This window comes from Molothrus aeneus, chromosome 3, assembly GCF_037042795.1.
Source record: "Molothrus aeneus isolate 106 chromosome 3, BPBGC_Maene_1.0, whole genome shotgun sequence".
NCBI lineage: Eukaryota > Metazoa > Chordata > Aves > Passeriformes > Icteridae > Molothrus > Molothrus aeneus.
Genome location: NC_089648.1, coordinates 47815441 through 47839862, shown reverse-complemented (window position 1 = coordinate 47839862; position 24422 = coordinate 47815441). Strand labels below are relative to the sequence as shown.

Below are 24422 nucleotides of genomic sequence, written 5' to 3'. Positions count from 1 at the left end.
TACAACCTCCTCTGCCCTATAAGTTCAGACAGAGGCAGTTTGGGGTGTTTTGGAAAGAATCAACTATTTTGCTTAGCTGGAAGAAGGATTTGTAATTCATTTGGCCCAGGCTTTTCAGGGTGTGTGTTTCCCGGGCTATGGTGGATATTTGAACTGAACTTACACACATGATCTACCCTGTCACTTTTCTTCTCTTGAATTGTCTTACTATCTAAGCCAGATTTGTGAAATGTTGCTGCTTCTGTCGATCTGATTTTAATTTAATCCTTTTTGCCTCCTATTTGATTTTTTTCTTAATACCAATTAGAGAATATTTTGTATTTCTGTAGTCTCTAGACACAGTAAAATTCAATGAAAACCTTAATCTGTAAAATCTTGATGCTGCTGCTGCAAAAAAAGCATAGTCTTTCATCCTTTTTCAATTGAACTAATAAGCGTATGGAAGGGAATGCAACACAGAAGGCAGAGTATTTACCAGTGCACTTTATGTAATAAAAGTGAGAGGTTTGGGCAAAAGATTTGGCAAACTTGCCATTGAATACATTTTTCATAGGTTGGTTGGTAAAGATTTGAGATTCATTAGGGAAAAATTTCTGTTGTTGTTCATTTATCATTATTTGGATCATACAAATAAGACATCCTTTACCTTTGTAACAGTAAATTAAAAAAAAGCGCCTGTATTACATAGCATTTCAGTAAAAAAAATGTCTAAAAATAAATAGAATAATAAATTAAACACTATGATCCTTAAGCATCCATGAGGGAAACATGACAAATATGCAGAAAGCATAATTACCCTAGGACTTCTCACTGTTTTTAACTATAATTTAAGTGTTCTTTGGCCATCTACCTTTCAATGCCATAAATTATTAGGTATTTGTGCTGTGCAGAAGAAACAAAAGGGCAATACAGAAGAGGTTGCAGTGAGTTTAATCTCATGCAGGGCATTACATAGGGAGAGCAATTTCTTGTTGCAACCATTAAATTGATCGATATCAAGCGCCATAGTTGCCTTTTCTGTAATCCTGCAAAGTGGCTGGCATCACCAGCGTCTTAGAAAACCTATTTTATCACCTCCTATATTTTGTTCAGCTTTATGGGGACAGGAGTAAAATGTTTTCTGCTTCTCCATTTTTTAAGAGTCTTCAGAAAGTCTTTGCTGATGTTTGGTTTATGCCTGTATGAGGAAGAGGGGGAGAAGTAAAGGAGCAGAGAAAAAAAAAATTTGTCTTATTATAATTATATCCATAATCTCATTCTTATAAGTATTAGGTATTTCCCTTAGAAGGGAAAAAAAATCTAATTTACCGAAAGAGGTAATACAAGTTTGAAGGTTTGAAAGTTTCTTCAATTACCAGTTCCTGTGCTCATCTTCATTTTCAATTAAAGAAATGCAGTAGCACATTTCTCTGGAGTGATTTCAAAATATCTGCATATAAATGGTTCTACCAACCTCTAAGGTGCAATACCCTTGTGATGCATTATGCCTACTCTTCTCACCACAAAACAGTATTTTCTAATGGGCTTAAAAAAAAGAAGAAATGAAAATATGCAGTATCTAGCCAAAACACCTTGACATAAAGTGGGGATCTTATGCCATTTGAAATTTGGCACGGGTAGCAAAGTCAGAGTTCTGAGTGCTGTTGATTCATTAGTGATCAGTAAAGATTCTGATTTTGGGTAATGTTTCGTGCAAATGACTACAGGAACAGAAAGGTACTTAACATCATGCCAGAGTGCTGTTCTTGTGGTGTTTGCCAGTGATTATCAATAGAGGCCTTGTCCATGATAAGAAAGAAAACTAGAAACAGGTTGTGGGTAATTTTTTTCTTTCTTGTACAAAAAGAACAATTTTTTGTTCACAACTCCATGAGCACCTTGAAACACCTGGAGATGTTAATCCATTCATTTCAATAGGACTGTTCTTTTCTTTCTAGAGCATAAATTAAATGACATGCTAACTGTTTCTCAGCTTTTTATTTACAATCAGGAAGTGGTTTAAAATGGATTATCTTTGCCAATTATAATTAGAAAGCTTCCAGCAAACATAATGGATAAGAAATAAATTGTAAGGGCAAATGTTTGTCATGTAAGCTTTAGAGCACTTCATTAATATGTGGGTGGTTTGTAGTTTGGAGTATTTTATGGTTATCATGTTTTTTTGTTAGTGAAATTTACACAAATGCATTTAGACTTTTTAAATTACACTGGTTTGTCAGGTAATATATTCATGGATGCATGTTTTGCTGTGTGACCTGTATTGAGTCCATAAGTTTGCATAAGAGATTTAGAAGACTCTTGCTCTGAGTAACTCATACTTTTGATAGGAGCAACAAAAAAAAATCTCTTGTCAGTGAGATGCTTTTAAGTCTTCCCTGACTAAACCATGAACAAAGATGTAATATGTTCATACCCCATGTGTTAAGCCCTGTAGGACAGCTCACTTTTGTAACAGGCAAAATCCCTCCTTATGCCACCCACTGAACAGAATGAAGTCTTGTACCTTGGGCTCCTGTACAGCTTGAAAATTTCTTTTTTTTTTTGGTGCCGTGTACAAGCGAGGTGAATTATGGGCCCAGCTGTTGTTCACCTTCAATCAAAGTTACTATCACCTCACTCCATGAGTAGTTCTTGACATTAGCAGGGTGCTTACAAGAGAAGGTGCTCCTTGCACAGTCATCACTGTGACCTGGGACAGAATTGCCATGGTAGTTGTAACAGAGAGGGAAGACTCTGCAGGTTTCTCTGTTCTTGGTTAAATGCTTGGTTGGAATATTTTTGGAAGTTCAGTGAGATGATTTTTTTATCGGTCTTATTAAATTTTCAATCATGTGGTTTTTTCCGTGCCTCTGTCCAGAGAAGTCTGGCTTTGGTGCCTAAAAGAAACCTACCCATGGAATATATTTGGTGGTGCTGGCAGCACTGCCTGTGACAGTGAAGCTGCTGCCTCCCTGGACCTGAACAGACTGTTGAGCTGGTGATTCATTCACTTGGAGCCCATTCCTCTTCTCTGCGGGATCCTTGTACAGAATTGCTCGGCTGTTACCACTGGTTTCCTGCTGGGTGTTTTGGGATTGGGCTGGCACAGTCACCCTCTATAGTCACTTAGCAGCTGTCAGGTAGTACTGACTTTAAGGAATTGGAAAGGATTCTCTCTTGCCTTTTTTCAGTTGCACCAGATGATGTTCACTTGGCTTCCTTTCTCACAAATTCTGTGTGGCACAGAAAAAAACTGAGTGATAAGTTTTAAAAGTCCATTGGTCTTTATGCAGTCTGGCACAAATTTCTTTTGCAGATAAAATAGAAAAATATTTTATGGTCATTATTTTATTAGGCATAAATTTCATGTTCTGTGTTTTTCTGTAAAGAAAAAGTTTAGCTGTTCAGGTATGTACTGCATCAAATGGAGAAACACTATTACAGTGCAGGATACAGAAGTTTTTGATATCTCATTCACTTTTTCCGCTTCATGTTAAGTAAACACAAAATAGAAAAGAAAAGCATATTTTTTATGGCATGTTTGCACTATTAAAGTGATTTTAGTCTTTCAGATAAAACTGTACTAAAACTCTATATTTAAAGTATACGATTTCAATAATGAAACTGTTATGTGCTCTTAATTCTTGGAAACTTGATTTAAAGGATAAAGTTTGATTAGTAAAATCAGCTCTTATTCATTGCATATGGGTTTATAAATTACTTACAAGCCAGAATCTAAATTGCAATTAACTGTACCCACGTCCTAATTAAGTATTGCAAATGCGTAATGAAGTATATTTCCATAGAGGGAATAAAAAAAAGGCAAGGATTTATCCAAGCATTTAAGTATTTTTTTCTTCTATATTTTTAACAATTTTAAAAGGAAAAAAGAAAGGAAAAAGAGAAAAGGTCTCTGGACTTAGCTAAATAAACTTTGCATTTCTGCTGCAGCTCTCAGGAGTATTTTCACAGCATCCCACTAGTCAGAAATATATTTGTTCATGAAACCATATGTTTAATGCCAGAAAACAGGGAACTGGGAAATAATGGCTGCAATTCAGCAAAGTCCCTATGATCATGGCTGGTTTTGCCATCATAGTTTCTAAGGCAGTAAACAGGATTTGTCTCACCTAAATTGCATGTAGTTTACATGCAGTATTTGCATTGATGTTTCAGCATTTAAAATAGAGGGAAATATATTTCTGAGAATACATGTATTTATAGCTTCTGTCACAGTACTGCCAACTACCTTTACTTTTAACATAAAATATTGAAGGTGTTTTAGTTAAGGCTTTATTTTTCTCAGAATATCCTAAGAAATCATTTTCACTTAGAATGTTGACAGTAAAATCACCAGTTGTTTTGGGGTTTTTTGTTTTGTTTTGGGGCTTGACTTTTAGAAGTGGCTTCTTAGGGAATTTGAGTTGAAGTCAAGTCTTTAAAACAAGCTTTATTAAACTGATCGCATATTGTATTCATTTCTATGGGCAGTTGCAGTGGATTTAGTCAACAATTCTAAATGGGCAACATATTTATGGCATCCTGTTAACATGATAATGTAGACATTTGGGAGCTTCCAGAGTAGTTTTGAGATTATTAAATAAGTTGAGCAGTATGAAATATTATATTGTATTTCCTGTTCCTGTTTACTTCAGTATTTTCTAAAGCTGTATATGTTCTTTTTTCTGCTATACTGTAGTGTTTTGACACAAGGGTAAGAATGCTGGACAGTCACCAGCCTTTACCATGGCATACCATAAAATCCAAGTATATTCTTTCTTGTTGCTAGCTTCATGATTGGTTTTTATTGGTGTACCTTTTACAGGAAAAGGATTGTCAATCAACTTGTTTTTGAAATTACTTTTCTGGACAAAGATAAGCATGGTACTGTTTTAGAACTGTCTTTTCAAAAAGTGCAAACCCACTGATTTACTGGCATGCATTACCTTTAGAGTTTAGCATTACCAGAGCCTTGACCACCTCATTGGGAATTTGAAACATGATAGAAATTCATGTGATAATGATATTAGCATGAAATAAAATAAAAGCTTCTATTGAAGAAGATGTATTCAGATGTAAAGATGTATTTAAATACTTTGTTTTGAATTGAGGAGAGTTTACTATAGTATTTTTGAGTCAAGGTCTGATAGAAGTCTTATTGTTTAAATCTCTCTTGTTTAAATGTAGTCATGTTCAGTCAGTGACTAGAGAGTAATTGCAAAGAAGAAAAGGAAGATTTTTATTTATTGCATTAATAGGAAATACATACTTTGCCTATGAACTTCCATGAAAAACCCTTCCCCAAGTTGTGATGGTGCCAGATAGACAAATGAGATCCATGGCAGAGTGTGAAGCATGATGGGGAGAAGCTGTCTCTAAATACCTAGGCTGGACTCAAAGCTGGAAAGGACTGTAAAATGAGGATCATGTCCCATGTAAAGAGACCCATTTCAAGCACTTTCCACTGATGTATGTTTGAGGCTAATGCATACACAAAAGGGTCCTTAGCATTTGGTTAGAGCTGGCCTTCCCTTATGGTATGTGTCCTGTCTCTGCAGTTCTTTAGAACAAGGACTTAATATACAATTTTTTTTGTACCACATAGCATAAAAGGGTTCATTCTTGGTTGGTTTCTTGATCAAAAAATAAACCTTGATGATAAATTATTGTGCATTCACTGAGGTACAGCCATTTATATGTAGCAAATGATGATACAGTTCACTACATTTAATACCAAAGTGGCCTTTTTAAAGTCATTATTTACAACCAAGTATCCCTCTGTGCAGGAAAAAAAAGGGTATATTAAGAATTTTTAAATAGAAACAAAGGTGAACTACTTAGTGTTCTCTGAGCATTACTGTTAAATTTGCTAACATAGCATAATTTTGTTTTCATTAACTTTTAAAGGGAATCCTATGATCTTTTTAACATGACTTCTCTGATTGCTTACCTTGCAAATCTAGTTCAAATGTAAATACTTTGTAAGACAAGAATGTGCAATCATTCCAGCAGTTAATATTGATTAATACAAGTAAAGTGTGGCTTGTAGAAGGGAATTGGAGATTTCAGTGGACCTGACATAATACATGTTTTGATCCCTATGGCTGCCTACTTGAAACCCTGATAAATTGAAGCAGCAACACTAATCAGTAGGTTAAGGGATGCTGCCTATTGAATCTCTATTCTGTGAACAGTAGTGAAGAGCGTGTCCCCTAAATCAAGATATTTATTGATTGTGTGAATGGTGATCAGGTTTCCCATTGGACTTCATGATCTTAAAGGTCCTTTCCAACTTAAATGATCATGTTACATGTTAAATAAATGTTACTTGTAAAGCTTAACATCATTGTCTGTGTACTGATACATATGCTCAGATATGCAATAAAGATTGAAATAAAATCTCAAGATTTTTATTTCTAAATTGTTTTTACAGTTATATTTTTAATTTTACAGCACAGGAAATTTTGTACTTTTACCTTATTAGTGTACCTCTTAGCTGTAGGGACAGAGTCCAGCTCTTACCATCACAGTTAGAATCAAAATAAATATTGTTAAATATGGGTGGGCTGATGTCTGACTAACTTTGTGATTATAAAATCAAGGAGCTGAGTGGTACAGATCATGCATTTTAATTAGAGCTGAGAGATTTCTTGCCACTTGAATGCAGAAAATCAGAATATCTTTAAGATTTTATTCTTTGGAAGTGCATATGTGTGTTTCCTGAAACTTTAATTATTTTCTTCCTTTGTAGTCATGAGACACAGACAACTTGTTGGGATCATCCTAAAATGACTGATCTCTTCCAGTCCTTAGGTGAGTGCATTCATTAAAGCATTGTGATTTTTGTTCCATGAATAAAAGCTACATTTGGATACTGACCATGTTTGAGTTCTCATGACCTGAGTGTAACAGGATTTCCCACTTTGTGATGAGGCACACTTTGCCGAAAACCTGCTGCCTTGGTCATTGTATTGTATTTTGGCAATATTAATTCTGAACCATATACTCTGACTGTATGCTTTAATGCAGTACCTTGGGTTTTTTCTTTTAACTTCACAAGGAAGTGTCCACTGATACAGGCTCTCGGCATGTTTAAACCAGGGCTCTGGTCTGCAAAGAACTAATTTTCGTCATAAAATAGGCCAGCTACCTTTTCAGTAAAAGGTAAACTGTATTATGGTACAACTAGTTCAACATGCCCTGATAGCATCAACATTTACTGTGAAATCTCCCATTCTAAGGAGAGGAAGGGTAAAAAATACTGTTAAGTGAGAGAAAAAATGTTACTGTATCAATTGGTTTCTAAAACAGAGCTTACAGCTATGTGACTATCCCTTTTAAGGCACAGTTTGCAAAGTCATGGCACATAAATTAGAGCTTAAGCCATTTTTTCTGTTACTGACATTTGCTGCTCTCTGTTTCCTGTATATTATCTGATGGAGTTGTAAATTATTTGAGAAACTTGCTGTATTTGAGCAGTTTTCTGGGAACTATGTACCAGTGCATAATATGTATGTGAAACTCTCCTGTGTATATATATGTATATATATGTACATACATACATATATACACACATGTATACATACATACATATATATATACACATATTACACATATATACATAAATACATATATTGTGTGTGTATATATATATATATTTATATATTACATGTGCCAAGGTAGTGCTGGCATTTCTGGAGGGCCACTCTTTTTAAGGTCCTGGACTGTCAGAGCCAGGAGGTTTTCCCTGAAGGTGAATGGCACTAAGGTCCCAACTTGTTAGGTTTTTTAATTTGTTCTGATATATCCTATTAATTCATTGCAGAAAAGAGGAGGGATATCAGACTTCTTCCAAAATATGAATATTTATATGTAAAAGAAAGTTATGGGCTGTACTTTTAGGGCCGCTCATGTTTCTGTTCTGCTTTTTCAGCTGATTTGAACAACGTGCGCTTCTCCGCCTACCGCACAGCCATCAAAATCCGCAGACTGCAGAAAGCGCTGTGCTGTGAGTTGGGCCTCTGGGGGAAATGGTTTCTCTACAGTACTTGGGGAAGGGAGGGTCAGCTTCAGTCTGACAACATTAAGGGTGGACCAGAGTTATCCTTGACCCAGTGTCAACCAACAAAATGACAAGAATTGCCAACAGTAGGTGTCATTATTGCAAACAAATAAAATAAATTGATAAAAAAAAGAGGTGCAGCAGGTAAGTTGAAATGGTAAACTCACTAAGAATCATTTTCATCTCAAATTTTGTTCTACAGGTAAATTTATTTACTTTTACATTTATTTATGTTGCTAAGTATTTAAAAAGCATTTCCTTTTATATCACAACTGTGATTTAATTCAGCAGCATGTTGCATGATTACCATGTACACTCAAAGTTTAGCAGCCTCAGAAGTGATAGATCAGGAGATCTTGTTCTGGACTTGGGACTTCTCCAAGTCACACAGCAATTACCACACTGAGGATCTGTGCTCTTGTTGAGTCTCCTGTGTAAAGCAAACTGAATTTTAAAAACTATGAAAAATGAAATACATAAGAACATACACCTAACAGAAAAAAACCAAGGTGAAGTAGAAAAAAGCAAAAGGAAACTAGACAATTTTGGAAGGAGATGTGGTATGTGATATGATATGGTATGTGGTATGATATGTGGTATGGTATGTGGTATGATAAAGGTTGCAGATTTTGGACCTTTTGAAACGTCTTGGCAACAGATAGTAGAAAGATGTGTGATATTACCAAAATTTCCTCTTACAAATTAGGAGTCCTTGGCATGGAAGGACTTCTCAGCCCTGGAGGGCGCACAGTGATGCAGGCAGAGTAGGAACACAAGAAGTGCAAAGTCCTCCTAGGGGGGTGCAAGCTGGAAAGTAGTTACACAAAGAGGGATCCCTTCCCACCCTCCAGGTGGTTAGTTTTCTTTCCAGTCTAGAAGACAGCAGTCTGATCTTAGCTGGCCTTCAGATATACATCATACTGAATGAAGCTGTGTTGGTAGCTAGCTACTCCAGAAGGCTGAACTGTGTCTGTGCACAGCACAGGCTCTTATCAGTACCTATCGCCAGTTCTTCATAAGATGTGGTCCCACCAAGGACTACAGCTTCATCTCCCAGCAAGACCAAAGAACATTATGAGCTTTTTGCTTGTCAGTGTTCAGGGTATAAAGTATTCATCAACATGTACCTAAAAACAAAAAGCAAAGCAAGAGATCAGAAAGCAGAGTAAAATTCTCCTTGTGTGAGCTGCTCCTCAGGGAAGAATGGGAAAAAACAGACTGCATATGACAGATGCTTTTCATGTTGCCTTTTTTCTGACAGATATACAGCTTTTCTAGTGACCTGTATAGATCAAGCTTCACTTATATTATTTCTAATAAACTTTGGAGAGGGAATACTTTCTGCTCTTGATGTTACTGCAGAATATATAAATTTCTATAATAACAGCCAGGGCTAGCTCTCCTCATTCACAGGTTTCAGAAGTACCCTCCTATTGTCTCTAGTTTCAGGGGAGGGAGTTGGAAGGGAGGATGGAAGGAAATAACAAGAAGTAAAGACAATACTCCACTTTCAAAGAGCTAGGAGTAAAACTTTCATCTCTACAGGTCCAATCTGCCTTATCTATGAAGTTGTTTGTTTACTCCATCTCTGTGCTTCGTGGGAAGAGACAACAGCCAAAAAAATCTTTGTTATACACGTGTACTTAATAAAGAATTGGTTTTATTTTTAGGAGGGGAAAGAGTAATCTTCTGTGCTTCTGCCATTCTTTTTCGGGTCTGAGTTACTTTAGTCTTCCATTCTATTGCCTATAATATTAATTGCAGATGTATTTTAAAAGTGTTTGTATGCAGAATGCTTCAGAAAGGCTTATGTGCTAAGGCAAAGAAAACATCAAAACAATTCACCAAAAATGGAGATCACTGTAAAATGTGACAAATTGATGTCACAGGCATGGTGTGTGTGTATAATGTCAAAGGTGTTTTTGGTGGGAACTCCCAAGGGCATAGCTGGAGCTGGATGCACAGTTCCACTTGCACCTGATAGATTTTGACTTTGGAGTGTAAGTGCTTCACAAGCAGATTCAGGACCAATTGCACTTTAGAATGTTCATTTGAGAACTTTAGAAAACTTTGCTGATGCCCTATCTCTTCTTGGTAAACGTCAAAAAAACCTCAGCTCTAGGGAGGTTACTCCCATTTTCCTCATTCTCTTTAAAAGAGAAATTAGTGTTGGGTTTCTTCTTGTTTTGTTTTTGACAGGTAGATTCCTGCAGAGATGTACCTTTTCATATATATGTGTGTGTATTTTGCAGGAATCTAAGAAAGGCTGCAAATTTGAAATAACAAATTCTTAGCCTTTCTGTCTCAGATTATGTGGGGAAGATGTAGGGAGAGTGCTTTCCCACTGTAGCAGAAGAATAGGGACAGAGAGACTATGGTGTGTTGCAGATGTATTGGGCAACTGTGTAGCACCACGTCCTGATGATATTTTATTCTCGTGCAGCATTCTTTAGCTCATTTTCAAGAAATTATAATACCCCACATGCTGAAGTATAGTACTGAAAGGTAAAAAGCAAACAAAATCACCATGTATATTCAGAATTCTGTTGCTGAGTTCCTCTAGGTGATTTAAAATTTAAGAATGTTAATAGGACTGTCAACCACACAAGGGGAAAAATGGAACATTTAGACATCAGGGACTAAGAGCTGTGAGCACTTTGCTCTTTGAGGGAAGACTGCAGTCTCTTTGCTGGAACTGCTATCATTTGCAAGGTCTTTTTAATAAAAACTCCACAGTAGTGCCCTGCTATTTTCCATGGGGTTGCAGCAGCCTCAGATTTGCCATTAGCAGCTGTATGTAGTTACTTGCTCATGATTCAGTCACTCACACCTGCTTTAACAGTGCTGAATGATATGATTTCTCTCTTTCTTTGGGAAAAAGAGAAGGGGAGAAATGGGCCTTGTGCCCATGGGTCGGTTAAAAGCAGGATTGGTCATTCAGCATGTTTAAGCAGATGCAGAATGGTACTGCAAAAATGCACTGAAACCTGTGTAGGCATCTTGCCAGAAATAGCATGACAGTGTAACTGCTTGTCCCAAATTTTATTCAGCCAGGTAAGTGCTGAAGTAAGCAGGAATGGAAGTAATTTACTCTGGTTGTTCTGCATGGATAGTGCCATCCAAAAGTGTAAGTTTAGCTTAATTTGCATTAGTATAGCATCGGACTTGCTGTATTTTTTAATACAAAAATACTGGAACTACCTCTCCAAGGTCCTTCTGAAATGCTCAGGCAGAAGTGTGAGTGAGAGATCTTAATGCTAGCAGATCAAGATGTGAAGTTAGCAGGCTTAGTGTCTGTTGAATTTCTTCTTTTCAGTGCAAGGATGCTAATGTTAAGCCAAAGACAAAGGCTATAACTTCCTGGCATTCCAAAGCTTTCTGAATTTTCACAAGCTTTAAAAAGGGCAGGTTTTGTGTGCTGTCAGTCTGTTTTATGAAGCTAATTACCTGCTTTTAGCCAGCTATTAAGTACCTTACAGAAACAGGTTGCAAAATAACCAGAAAATATAAAAACCCCAGGCAAACAAACAAAATACTCCTACAACTCAAACATAAAATAAAAGCTAATACCAAAACAAAACCAGCAAACTGATTGCATTAATTTTTACCGTGTTTTCTTTGTCATTAGGGTTTTTGAAGTAATGAAGGGGAAATGTGATAAGTGGCCATCTCCTCAGTTCCACATGTATGTCGTGGGGATAGTAGGTTACCCTCACTTGGCTTCCCTCCACATCTAAAAAGTAGTCAGGATTACACTGTGAACGGTTTTTGGATTCATGTTGGTTTTAGATATGCCTGTGAGCCTTTTGCACTGTCACATCCTTTATAACTATTGCAGAAGATTATGCTGCAGTGAGTGTATTGCCAAACACTTTGGCTACCTTGGGTCAAACCAGGGGCAAGGTGTTTTGCTGCAATTACCAGTATGCCTCTTTGATAAATACATGGCTGACATTTGTTTGCAAGCCCAAGAGAAGGGCTTAAAATATCGCCAAACAAACAAGAAAGAAAATTAAAAACAAACAAATGTAAACCCCTGCAAATCTGATGCTGTGAGGTGAGAATAGAATGTACTGATTTTAGTGCAGGAGAGGAAAGGCAAGGGCTGTGAGGTACTGTTCGTCACTTTGCAAAGATGTGAGGAAGGGTAGATAGGGGAAAAGGGGTTGGGAATGCACCCTTCTTTTGGTAGATGATCCGTGAGTTCTTGACAGAGTTGCTCATAGTGGTTAATGTTTTCTTGCTCTTGCTTCTTTGTCTGTTGAACTTGCTTTCCAGCCCAGATAGAATTATCCAATTTGCACAGGATGCAAATCTGGGCTCCTTATTTAACACTTTTATTCTTCCCCTCTGCTCTTGTGAGCCCCCACCTGGGATAATGCATCCAGATCTGGGATGCTCAGCACAGGAAAGATGTAGACCTGTTGGAGCAGGTCAAGAGGCAAGCAATGAGGATGGTTGGGGGATGGAGCATCTGTACTATGAGGAAAGGCTCCAAGAGCTGAGGTTGTTCATCCTGGAGAAGAGAAGGCTCCAGGGAGACCTTAGAGCAGCCTTTCAGTACCTAAGGGAGGCTTATAAAAAATAGGGAGAGTAACTTTTTTAAAAGGACAGATTGTGATAGGACAAGGAGAAACAGTTCTAAAGCAGAGGAGGAGACATTTAGATTAGGTATTAGGAAGAAGTTGTTTATTGTGAGGATGGTGAGACTCTGGCACAGATTGCCCAGAGAAGTTGTGGATGCTCCATCCCTGGTAGTGTTCAAAGCCGGGCTGGATGGGGCTTTGAGCAACCTGGTCTAGTGGGAGGTGTTCCTGCCATGGCAAGTTTCTAGGTTGGAACTAGAAAAGAAAATCTTTAAGGTCTCATCCAACAAAAATAATTTTCTGATTCTATGATTCATTGTGATGATTGGTGAAGAGCAGTTCACAACATGCCAGAGATTGTCAAATGGATTTTTTTTCATTTGAGAGATGACATTTATAATGCAAATCTGTTACTGACTCTTCACAAACAGCTCAGTATGAGCTTTTAATATACTCTAACTGCATGTTATGTATATTGTAGCAAGCATACTAATACATTGCAATTATATTTTTAAGTTAAAGTCCTTGCTTCCGTAAAAAAAGTCACTGAGGATTATACCATTTATGTTTTAACTTTTCCACTTTCTTTTGCAAAAGGAGGTAGAAGAGCTCATTGATGGCCTTTTCTTTTCACCATGCAAACCTCAGATCTTCACAATCTTTTCACATTAATTTTCACTTTTGAATGGTTTTGAGAGAAAAACCCTTTTTCCCCTGTAAAATATCCATTGCATCACCAACTGCTTATAGGAAGAATTCTGTAATAAAGGAGATAAAAACATTTTTCAAGAAAGCATAGTATTTAGTGTTCTGGAAAGTACAATAAATAATCTCCCGTTTTCTTTTAAGCCCTAATTTAGCAACTGCTATTCAGTTAATTCGGGCTTTAAGCAAGAATTCTTGCTTAAGAACTTGCTTTGCTTTACATTTGATCAAAAGTGATAGTCATTTTACAGGATTCTGCTTTGTGGTAAATATGAAGAATCCTGTAAGCCTCATGAATTCTCTGTGTGTGCATCCAAAGTTAGGATCCCCTAATTACACAGACTATTTTAGCAGCTATTTTAATGTTGTTCTGGAGTGTGCATTATAATGTTTTTATTCTAGTTTTTTTTTTTTTTTTAATAAATAGTGACCAAATGCTGTTGACTTGTCACAGAGAATGGTTTGTCACTATAAAGTTACTAAATGAAAGCCACTGGGCTAGTTGTTTGCAGTGTTTGCTACAATTTGCACATAAGCAATTATTGTCAATGTGTATTCACACTTTTTTTTTAATCCTATTTTTTTTTTAAATCTATTATTAGTGGACCTGTTGGACCTGAACACGACAAGTGAAGTTTTCAAACAGCACAAGTTGAGTCAAAATGATCAGCTGATTGGTGTCCAAGATGTGATCAGCTGTCTCACTACCATCTACAGTGGACTGGAAGAGAAACACAAAGATATGGTGAATGTTCCTCTCTGTGTAGACATGTGTCTTAACTGGCTACTCAACGTGTACGATAGGTAAGAAAAATGGGGTTTTTGTCACAGTGTGTACCCCCAGGAATTATAAATTATAAAGCCTTAAAAATTTCTTTATTAAAAAATTATCTTCTGATGTTTTTAGCTCCATAATGAAAGTACAATTGCATGCAATAAGGTGTTTCTTATGCTGTCCTGCTCAGCACTGAACTAAGATTACACTGCTTTTGTACTACTACCAAAGAAACGTTGAAAGGATTTAAAAAAATATGTATGTGAGTAGAGAGCTAGAACACTGCTTTAGCTGGGCTCCTACTGTGAATATTCCAAGTCTACCAGATTGATGGCCATTCAGACCAGATTCTATTTCTGCCATAGGTGGAGACAGTTTTTTTCATGTATTTTACACTTAGTTAACTTGCACTCATAATCCTGGCTGAGCTCCCTGCCCTGAGTCCTCTGTCAAATGGAGGTTGTTGTGATCTCACCACTGAATCCTGTCTGATTCTGGAGGGTCAGCAGTGTCCTAATTGTGGCTCCATTCCAGCACGTACAGCTCCTGCCATGGATCAGTTCTGAGGGCTGATGTTACATGGTCCACCTGCCCTTGTCCTGGCAGCAAGTCTGTATTTCCCAAGGACATTGAGTTTGCCTAAAGAATTTTTTGGGATGCTTACAGTAAGAACTTGTGGGTTTATTTAAATACACATTTGCCGTTTCCAGAAAGAGAGCTAAGTCTCAAAAAACATGAAAACATCCACTCCAGCAACCCTTTGTGATTTTGGCCAGTTCTTTCTGAGCCCTTTGTCAGTTCTTTCTTCTGCTGGAAATTGAACTCTGTCCTCTCTGTCCTGCCCTATGTCAGCCTGCATGACCTGCAAGCAATCTACTTTTATTTAGTTGCGCTTTTGAGTCATGAGTTTGTTGCCTATTTTTCTTAGTGGCATTCCCTATTCTTATCTCCCTTGTGTAGTAAAAACTGAGGAAAAGCTTGGTTTCCATCAGCTTCTCCGTGCCCTAAAATGTGTCTCTTTACATTGTGTCAGCAAAGGCCTTTCAGGACTCTTGGAGCTGACTAAAGACTCTGTAGTGCAGTACAGGTTGTGGTTGCTTCAGTGTGTCTGATTGAAAATAGTTCAGAGATATAAACAAAATTACAGATCGGAATTGCTAAGCTCCATGAGGGTGGTTACAAAATTTATTTTCTTTCTCCCCATTTGAAGTTGAAAAGAACAAAAGTATTTCTTGAATAGTGATAAAAATTCTTATACCTGGCTTTGCAAATGGGAGTTTTTACTTGTAGATGTATGCATTATCTTCAATATGTTCACTCAATACCAAATTCTAACAGTTAATAGCTTTTTGCTTTTTTCCTCTCAGAGGATTACATACCAGTTCTCCTATTCTTCATGGATATTTTACTTTATTTTGGTTTTAGGGGAGAGGGAAGGAGGGAACAGAGTACATAGAACCATTTGCCATTTATCTGCTGGCTACTGGCATTCAAACATTGCTGTTAAATATTGGGATGTTTCTGTTAGTCTGACTTCTCCCCATTACTGCTGAAAAATGAGAGGGTCCATCAAATATTGACTGAGATTTCTTCCTGTATTTATTTTTATTTTGGAGAGTTCTGTATTGTGAATAAACAAACACAACGCTTGCAAATAGAGCAGCAGATCAAGTGAGTTGCTGGACTTAAATGTTATTGTCAATTTGGAATAATAGATGTAGTGATTTCAGAAAATTTTTTGTAGTTACTGGCTGGGTTTTGTTTTCTTTCAGACTGAACACAAATCTACTGTGTTTTCTTTAGCTTACCTTTGCGTCTTAACTTCAGATAGAAGTCTGTTGTTTAATCTGTTCATATTTAAAATGCACTTGGTAAGCAGCAAATCTTTCTTTCAATAATGTTTCCAGTTTCTCCCATTCCCCTTTGTGACTATTATATTGAAAACTTAATGTAGATAATTCTTTAAGCCCATTGAGACTTTATTTAAACTTTGAAAAATCAAGGATGAAGGTTTACTGAGAGAAAATTACATAAATTACATTTTACAGTCTGTTTCCTTGTTCCCCTTTCAAATACACTCCAGGAAGAAAAAGAAAAGCTAGAAGACCAGGCAGCAATTCTAAGCTGGAATATTTGGTTTTGTTTTCTAAACTGGCCTTTACAAAAGAGCTAATTTGTGTCTTGGCATTTCCATTGTATATAGTGCATTGGTGTTATGCATATAAAATGTGTCAAGTTGTTAAACTGCCAACAAAAAGCATCTGTTAGTCACATGTTGCTAACCTGAAATTTAATTACAGATTCACAGATTAATGGCAAACTGAATAGTTCTCCAGACTTAACCTGCAGATGTCTTTGGCCCTTAAAAAGAACCTATTTATTTTTAGAAAAGGTCTGTTATGTTCTGTTTTTTTCTGACACATTAGGAATGATTCATTCTGAGCAGAGGAGAGAAACACTAAAATTACTCAGTGACTTTTACTACATCAAGGACTCAAAGGTTGTTCCAGACACCAACATCTGCCCTTATAAACATTTTCCATACTTAAAGTTCTTTGTTTTAGCTAGTCCAAAGATTATTTTCTTTTTGGTGAAATTAGAAATAAATATCTTGACACTTACAATGAGAACTGTGAAGGAAGTTTTGCTCTGTAAAATACTTTGGCTAGGCCTGTGTTTAAAGCATCCAAAGGCAATAACTGGTGGTTTTTCTTTTCAACTATATACTGTCACATTTGCTGAAATCTCTAGACATCATTTATATAAAAAGGACTGATAGCTTTCAGTAGTAATGGAGTAGCTTAACACCCCTTGAAATGAGTTGCTTCTATATGTACTGATTCAGGGTGATGACTCATTTCAATTAGAATTACCCATAAAGAAACCTTTTTGTGCATTGTTTAAATATTTTGCAATGTTTATCTGACTTCCTGTATTTCAACTTTTAATTTTTCTTAGGGTTTTTTTAATGCTAGGATACTTTTGATAATGCCTTATTTTAAATTGAATTTCTTTGGTACATTAGTCTGAGAAGGGTATCTGTGGTATCTATGCTGACATTTTCCATATGATCAAAGCTGTCTTTCATGCTCATTCTCTGCAGCACAATCTTCCCCTGAAGAATCACAACTTTGTTTTCATTGCACTCATACACCTGGCAGATTCTAACACCAGCCTGAATTAATATCCCAGGCCTTAGCAGCATTTCAGTAAAATCTGAACTTCTGAGGAATGAGGATGAGATACCTGCTCAGTCAGCCTTAACTTTATGTATGCCCTGGTTTTGACAGTAGCTAATGGAAGTTTTCTTCACGTTCTCCACTTGCATCCCCTGTGTTTATGATGGCTCTTTGGATTCATAGAGCACTTGGTGGGAGCAGCTTAGCAGGCTGTGATAGCAGTAAGAAGGCTCTGGGAAGGTTCTGGCCCTCTGTAAGACAGGAAAATGAGCTCCTTTGTCTGACTTGTCTAGGGGAGATGTCTGTGCTGACCTTCACTGATCTACCAGGCTGCCTTGTGTTGCTGGGCTATGCAGATGGCTGCAGTCCCTGGTAGTCCTCAGCTGCAATGCCAGTGTTGTCTAGGCCTGAGAGCTCTTTGACAAGAGAAGGCTGAATGGCTCCGGGCTCATCTTCATTCTCTAGTTTTCCTTGCTAGCACCTGATGATTCTATGCTATTGTCCCTGCTCCCCCAGGGACATAGCGTTCCTCTAGACTTCATGTTATAATTCTGTTTTCTAAAATTCTATTGTATATTCCTGTTTGCAATCTCTTATATTTAATTGTGTTGCCTGTCTGACAACTTTTTTTTAATCTGGCTAACTCCTATATGCAGCTGTGCCTATCACTGGTTGTGCCTTTGGCATTCACGTGCTTAGATAAAATGCTTATATATACTGTGTCTATGTCATCACAATGCTCCAGAATATTTGCATACCACTGTTGGTAACCAGTAGTTTTTACACTTACATTCAACAATTTAGTATTAGTTATATCCTGGTGAGTACTTTTATAATTTACAGGTTTCACAGGCCTCTGTTTTGACTGTGGTATAGACTGTGTTTGCTTGTCAAGAAGTTTTGGATCCTAACTCTGTGTTAGAAAGTTATTTAGAGAAAGGAATAGATTCAGGCTCCCCTTCAGCAGGATCAGAGCAAAGAAATACCTGAGCTGCCCAAAGTGGCCTTATCAATTGATTTTGTAATGACAAGCATGCTTGTATTGCTATAATGAGTCTGTATAGTGTGCTGACGTTTGTGGCATATATGACACATGTGGCATAAATTTTTATTAATTCAGAAATTAAAAAGTTTCTTGAATCTTCCCACTGTAGAATCTTGATTCTTAGGTTTTGTACACATAGGACAATTAGATGGTTATGCTGCCATTCAGAAGCACCTTGCATGACAGGCTTCTGGCAAAGTAGCCTAATAGTCTCCCAGCAGATTGAGGGAGGTGATCCTTCACTTCTGCTCAGCATTGGTGAGACACATCTGGAGTCCTGGGTTCTGGGCTCCTTCAGGGAAAAAAAAAAAGTGGACAAATTGGCATGGGTCCAGTGAAGTACCATGAAGACAACTAAGGACTTGGAGTAACTGATGTATCAATAAAGGCTGAGGGAAGAGGAGTTTTAGGGGGATCTTATTAATGTGCATAAATACCCAATAGGAGCAGAAGAGAAGATGGAGCCAGGCTTTTCTCAGTGGTGTGCCGTGACAGGACAAGAGGCAGCAGGCACAACTTGGAACACAAGAAATTTTGCTTAAATATATGAAAAGAAGATGTTTTTAACATAAGAGTGATCAAACAGTGCCACAGGTTACTCAGAGAAGCTTTTTAGTCTCCATGCTTGAAGATACTGAAGTGGGATATGATCCAAGGAAACCTGCTCTACCTGGCTGAGCAGGGGCATTGGTCTCTGGAGGCCCCTTCTGATCTCAGTGGTTTTGTGACTCACTAAGATGGGAAAACTTCAACCATCGGCTTAGAAATTTCCAAGCATTGGCTTGGAAATGTCAGGACTGCAATGTCTATGAGTTTAGGGGGAGAGAAGGAGTGTGTGTGGAAGTTGCTTTTGGTGTGTTGGTTTTTTTACTGTATATATGACATTGCAGTGTTGTATCTGTTTCCAAGAAAGAGACTAGGGATAAATATGTTACTCTTTCAAAAAATGTCATGTTGCAGGCTTTGTAATTATTCATGTAATTTATTGAGAAAATATTTTTTGTGTGAAGGAAGTTTTTCAAAGATCCTACAGAAATCTCCTGAAATCAAGAGAAGCTTGAAACCTTTGTGCCCTGATCTTTTAGCTGCAAAGTCTCACTCTCTGTCTTTAATAGACAAATAATAGGGTCAGTTCTGAGTTAAATCAAATCCAAATGAATGTTCACTTTTTTCTGTCGAATATAAATTTAAAGCACAAACAACCATACAGAGGAAGGAATAGAGAAATAACTTTATCAGGGTGTAAAAATGAGCCATTTAGATGGCAAGGTATGCCAGAATGATGTAGTGTCTGTGATTGAAAGAGGTAATTTGAAGCTAAGCTTGGATATAGAAAAAGGTGGCACTTTTATAGCATTCTGGAAAATTGGGTCCTGATTTTCCAACTAGGCAGTAAAAGTAATAGATGTTTTTGATTAACTTGGCAATAATTTCTGTATACCTCTGTTCTGTCTTATGGAATGAAGATACTGATGTCTAGTGTTACTAGATTAGATGATTTTGTGAAGACAAATGCATTACTATTTGTAAGTTGCTTAGCTAATTTATCAAGAACCCAGGAGTAAATTAATAATTTTGTATTCAGCACAACATTTGTGAAGTAAATCAGACAGTAGACCTTATGCTGAATGGATAGGATAGAAAGAGATATGTAATAACCACTTCAAAAGTAATTAAAGTATATATAACTTCTGTGTGGCAGAAAGGACCAAAGTAAGGTTTTAGGTGATAATCTATTTAGTGTTATCTTACTTGTTGGTGAAAGACCTGGCTAACCCTATGTGTGTAATATATAGAGTTTAACTATTCTACAGATTTTATTTTGCCATGTCTCATTTAAAAACAAATTGTGTCATGGTTTTTTCATGTTTGAAAAAAGAGAGAATTCTTAAGATTGTGTTTCTGCATTAATCTTCCTAACTTTAAAATTGTCCTTTTCCCTGTAAGCTGGGTTTGTTGTTATAGTATCTTTCTGAACAGCATTTGCCCTGCAGACTTAACATTACTTGGTTTGGTACCTACTTCTCTGTTCTCAAGTTGCTTTTTAGGTTTGGACATACTTTTTTGTCAGGCTGGACAAGATGAGCATGAAGTGACATTGCTTAAAAAGAATGACAGCTCCAAATCATTGAATTAGTGCATGTGATTGCCTCTTTATGTCCCAAAATTTTGTATGTCAAAACATTTAAAACATAAAACAAAACAAAAAAAAGAAAAGAAAAAGAGATTTAATTACTGTGATGTCAAAACTTGGTTTCATCTTACAGTCATTGTGTTTCACACTGAGTAATAGGCCTTCCTGCTGTGTGCTCATGTATTTTTTTCTGTGTGTATCACATTAATAAATTACTTTCAGAACTTTGCAGAGCTAAATGTCTGTTCTTTTGTATTAATACAGGCTGTTTTGACATGTAAAACCACTTGGAAGGCAAGATGAGCTTTTATGAGGGAAGAATTCTTAATGTGATTTTTAGTGTTAATGGTTTTTTTGAGATCTGAAGTATATTTGAAATGTAACTCTCCAGTGTCTTTGTATTATATAATAGACTAGAGTGGGAATGAAATAAAATGAAACTGTATTAAATTGTCTTGTCTTTATAATTTCAGTGGCCGAACTGGAAAAATTCGAGTGCAGTCTCTGAAAATTGGCTTGATGTCTCTTTCTAAGGGCCTTCTGGAAGAGAAGTACAGATGTAAGGAAGAATTTCTTTTACAAAATACTCTGTATAATTAAATCATGTACAATGACAAAACACCTAGCAAAATTTGTAGTAAAACATTTCTCATGCTTGATGCAAAGCACTTTTCTTTTGAGTAAGTAAAAGAGAATTCTTTCCATTATCACCAGTGACAATGGTTAAAGTAGGATTTATATCTTGGCTGGAAAGTATTGCTGTCCATTCTAAATCATCAGAAGTCACAGTACTGAGGTCCCCAAATGAAAAGGAGAATATAGCTTTGTGGAAGATAGAGAAGTATTATATTGATTCTGTTATCTCTTATATGTGTGTATGTTTTGTTTAGGGGAAAAAAGCAAGTTAGTGCTGATTGCATCAGATTGATATGGCTGATAAAGCAAGGAAATACATCAAAGTCCTGCAATTGTATTTAGTGGTCTACGAGAAAGACTATCTGAACTCTAAAAAGGGTTTTCTAGTGTATGTGCTTTCTGCCAGAATTGCACAATGAAAGTTTAAAATAGGTTGATTTTAGTAATCTCTTAAGCTTGAGATATACCAAGTAATATAAAAATATTTCACAAAAAGAAATGCAGGACCAGAAGAGAATTTAGTAACTTTGTGGAAAAAAAAGCCCTGACAAATACAGAAAATAAGATGGAGCACTATATTACAGCATTCTAGATGATGGACATTTACATATTATGCACATAATCTTAAATTTGCTGTTCTTTACAGTAGTTCCTTGACTCATTTTGGAAACCCATGAAAAAAGTTATAGAGGGACTGAATTTGCTCCATGTACCTTTGGAGCTTGCAAAAACATTTCTGCTTTCCTTAAGAGCATTTGTAAGCAGTCCTGTAAATTTAGTTATTAACATTGAACAAAAGAGGTGTTTTATGCATCGGGACATATTTTGACATCTGAATGACATACTGAGACTTTGGGGTGTTTAGTTTCCTTCTGTCATTTGACATGTGTGTGAAGTATTCCATAACTAAAAAAGGGCTTGATGGACATACCTTTGTTCCATGTTGACAATTCAGGAGGCAATCTGTTCTGCATGAAATAAAAAGCTTTCATAAAGTGTAGGAGTTAGGCTGTGGGTGATAAACTGATAACCCTAGGAAAAGATGGTTTTAAAGAAACTCTAAAACCTGAGAATACTCCCATTAAATTGATATTGATAATACATTAGTATACAGTGGCCAAATAAAGGCACTGAAGCAGCATAAGGAAATTACTAGGTCAGCTTCATATATATGTTGTTGCTTTGTGTTTAGTAGTAGCATTAAAATGACAGCTGATAGTGGCTACAGATTTTGCATAATTTATATCAACAAGATGGACTTTTACTCTGAAGGATGTGGTGAGAAGTCCTAAAAAATGAGTAGAGAATGAGTCTCAGAAGACTTTTGTACCTAGTGATTGTAACTTCAACCTGAAATGCATCTGAAATTTTAGTTGCTTGCATTCTTGAAGTACAGAATTAATCGTTAGATAATGCATCCTTTTTGTTGTAACTTCAGCTCTGATCAATGTGCCAGGCTTTGATATCTATGTTAGCTTTATTGTCCCTATGAACCTTAAAATTGTCACAGAAGAGCCCTTCAGTCCAAAAGAAATTTTGCTAACAAAGGAAGTGTGTCAGGTACTGTTCTTGATTTGCAGTGGCTTTTGAAGTCAGTGTTTTGGGGTCCTCTGGCACAAGCTGTCACAGACTCATCTTTAATATGAGCTCTTTTGGTTCTTTTGATTTTTGTCATACCCTACTAATCATCTCTTGTTGAGAGAAATTTTGTCACATCTACTGAGTTTTCAGTCCTTGAGTAAAAATTGTAATGCAATTCCTGAGTGTTTTTAAGGAAGTCAGTCACTTGGAAAAAAAACAGGACCTCCAAAGATGGATGCTTAATGCTAATTACCTGCCTTTTGACTTTTCCCTTTCTTTGACCAGCTCCTGGCATTTGCTTTTCCTTTTGTCTGTTCTAAGAGTTTCTGAGGTGTTGGCAACCACAGGCTGCTCTGAGAGTGACAGCCATCAGATGGTTGTGGTTAGAGCCCTCAGCAGAGCACAGACTGTGTCAAAAATGCACTAGCCTTGGAGAGGCAAACTCTTCTTACAGTAGTTGGTGGTAAAATAAGCAAGTTTTCTTGTTTTAAAAACTTTTGGCTGAACCCTTAATTCTTTTGTAAAACTCTTGACCAGAATGTTTGCTGCTCAAGTGTTCCACCTTCCTATAGACTGTATGTTCATTTCCAGTACAGGGAGGATCTTTTCACTTGACACATTTTTAAAAAATGTTTTGACAGAGAGATTTTTGTGATTTTTTTTTTAATTTAATGAAGCTTCTTTTTAAGATTCTAGACTTCTGGGTTAACATGAGAATGGGTCTTTAATTAAAAGTCTCAATTGCTTTAGAGGAAACATTGAAGCCTCAATTAAAGAATGCCTATTCTTGAAAATGTTTAAGACATGCTTAACTTCAAGCACATGCCTGAGTAGTCCTGAGAATAAAAATCGACCTGCAAAAGTAATTCAGTAGTTGTGGGCTGCTTACATCTATGGTTTGGGGTGAGGAGTCTCAGGCTTCTTTTCTGTTGTTGAGGCTAATGTCCTGGTCTGGCCATAACCGTGCTATTCTCTGCTTTCTCTTCTGACAAAGAGGGTCACTTGTGAGCTAGAATGCATTTGTATGTACTTCACTCTACACTTGTTTCTAACACCCACAGCCCAAACTGGCAGCAGAAACAGAAAAAAACCCACATGGAGTTTTTTACAGTGTGTAGCTTTTGGGTAATGTGTAAAATCTTTAGGATTTGAGATGAAAGAGAAGGGCTACTTAGTAAATCCCATCTTCTAAGCAGTTCAGTTTTCAAGTGATGTACAACATCCTTGAAATGTGGTGGGTTTTTTTTACTGTTATGTTTATGTTGTAAATTTTCAAATAATTCGGAACTAACTTAAAAAGAAGAAATTAGAATTGCATTCTGTTTGTGACAAGGCAACATGAAATGTGGGTTGTGAACATCTTTCTACTAACTATCTGATTATCCTCTTGATAGGAATTCAATAAACTTTTCAATATTTTCAAGTATCCCTTTCTTTATCAACCATTAAGTACTTTTTTTTCAGGTTGTCTAGCTAAGTTACAGAGTCCCACTGGCTGTAATCCTCAAAATACTAGTGTGAGGCTGAATTTCTTTAACTAATTTCTCTTTCCTGGTTTCTGGTTTTTTCACACAACTCAGATCTGAATAATCTTTTCTCTGCTTCCTCAGTCATTCTTCTTGTACTTTGGTAGAGTCCCTTATACAGTTTAACCTTTATATCAATGTATTTTATGTTGAAACTCCTTTAGTGTGTATGTACATGTTAACAAATTTAATTTAAAAGAAGTTGTGGCTTTTG

General features: G+C 36.7%; 1 protein-coding gene across 2 annotated transcripts in view; it reads left to right on the top strand.

Moving 5' to 3' along the window:
• UTRN (utrophin) overlaps positions 1 to 24422 on the top strand; it is a 341520-nt gene that overhangs the window by 275509 nt on the left and 41589 nt on the right. For both annotated transcript variants that reach the window (XM_066546847.1, XM_066546846.1), the window contains 4 exons: positions 6731 to 6792; positions 7913 to 7987; positions 13935 to 14136; positions 20939 to 21024. In XM_066546847.1, the coding sequence (XP_066402944.1) occupies positions 6731 to 6792; positions 7913 to 7987; positions 13935 to 14136; positions 20939 to 21024 (425 nt within the window). The remainder of the gene's footprint in view (positions 1 to 6730; positions 6793 to 7912; positions 7988 to 13934; positions 14137 to 20938; positions 21025 to 24422) is intronic.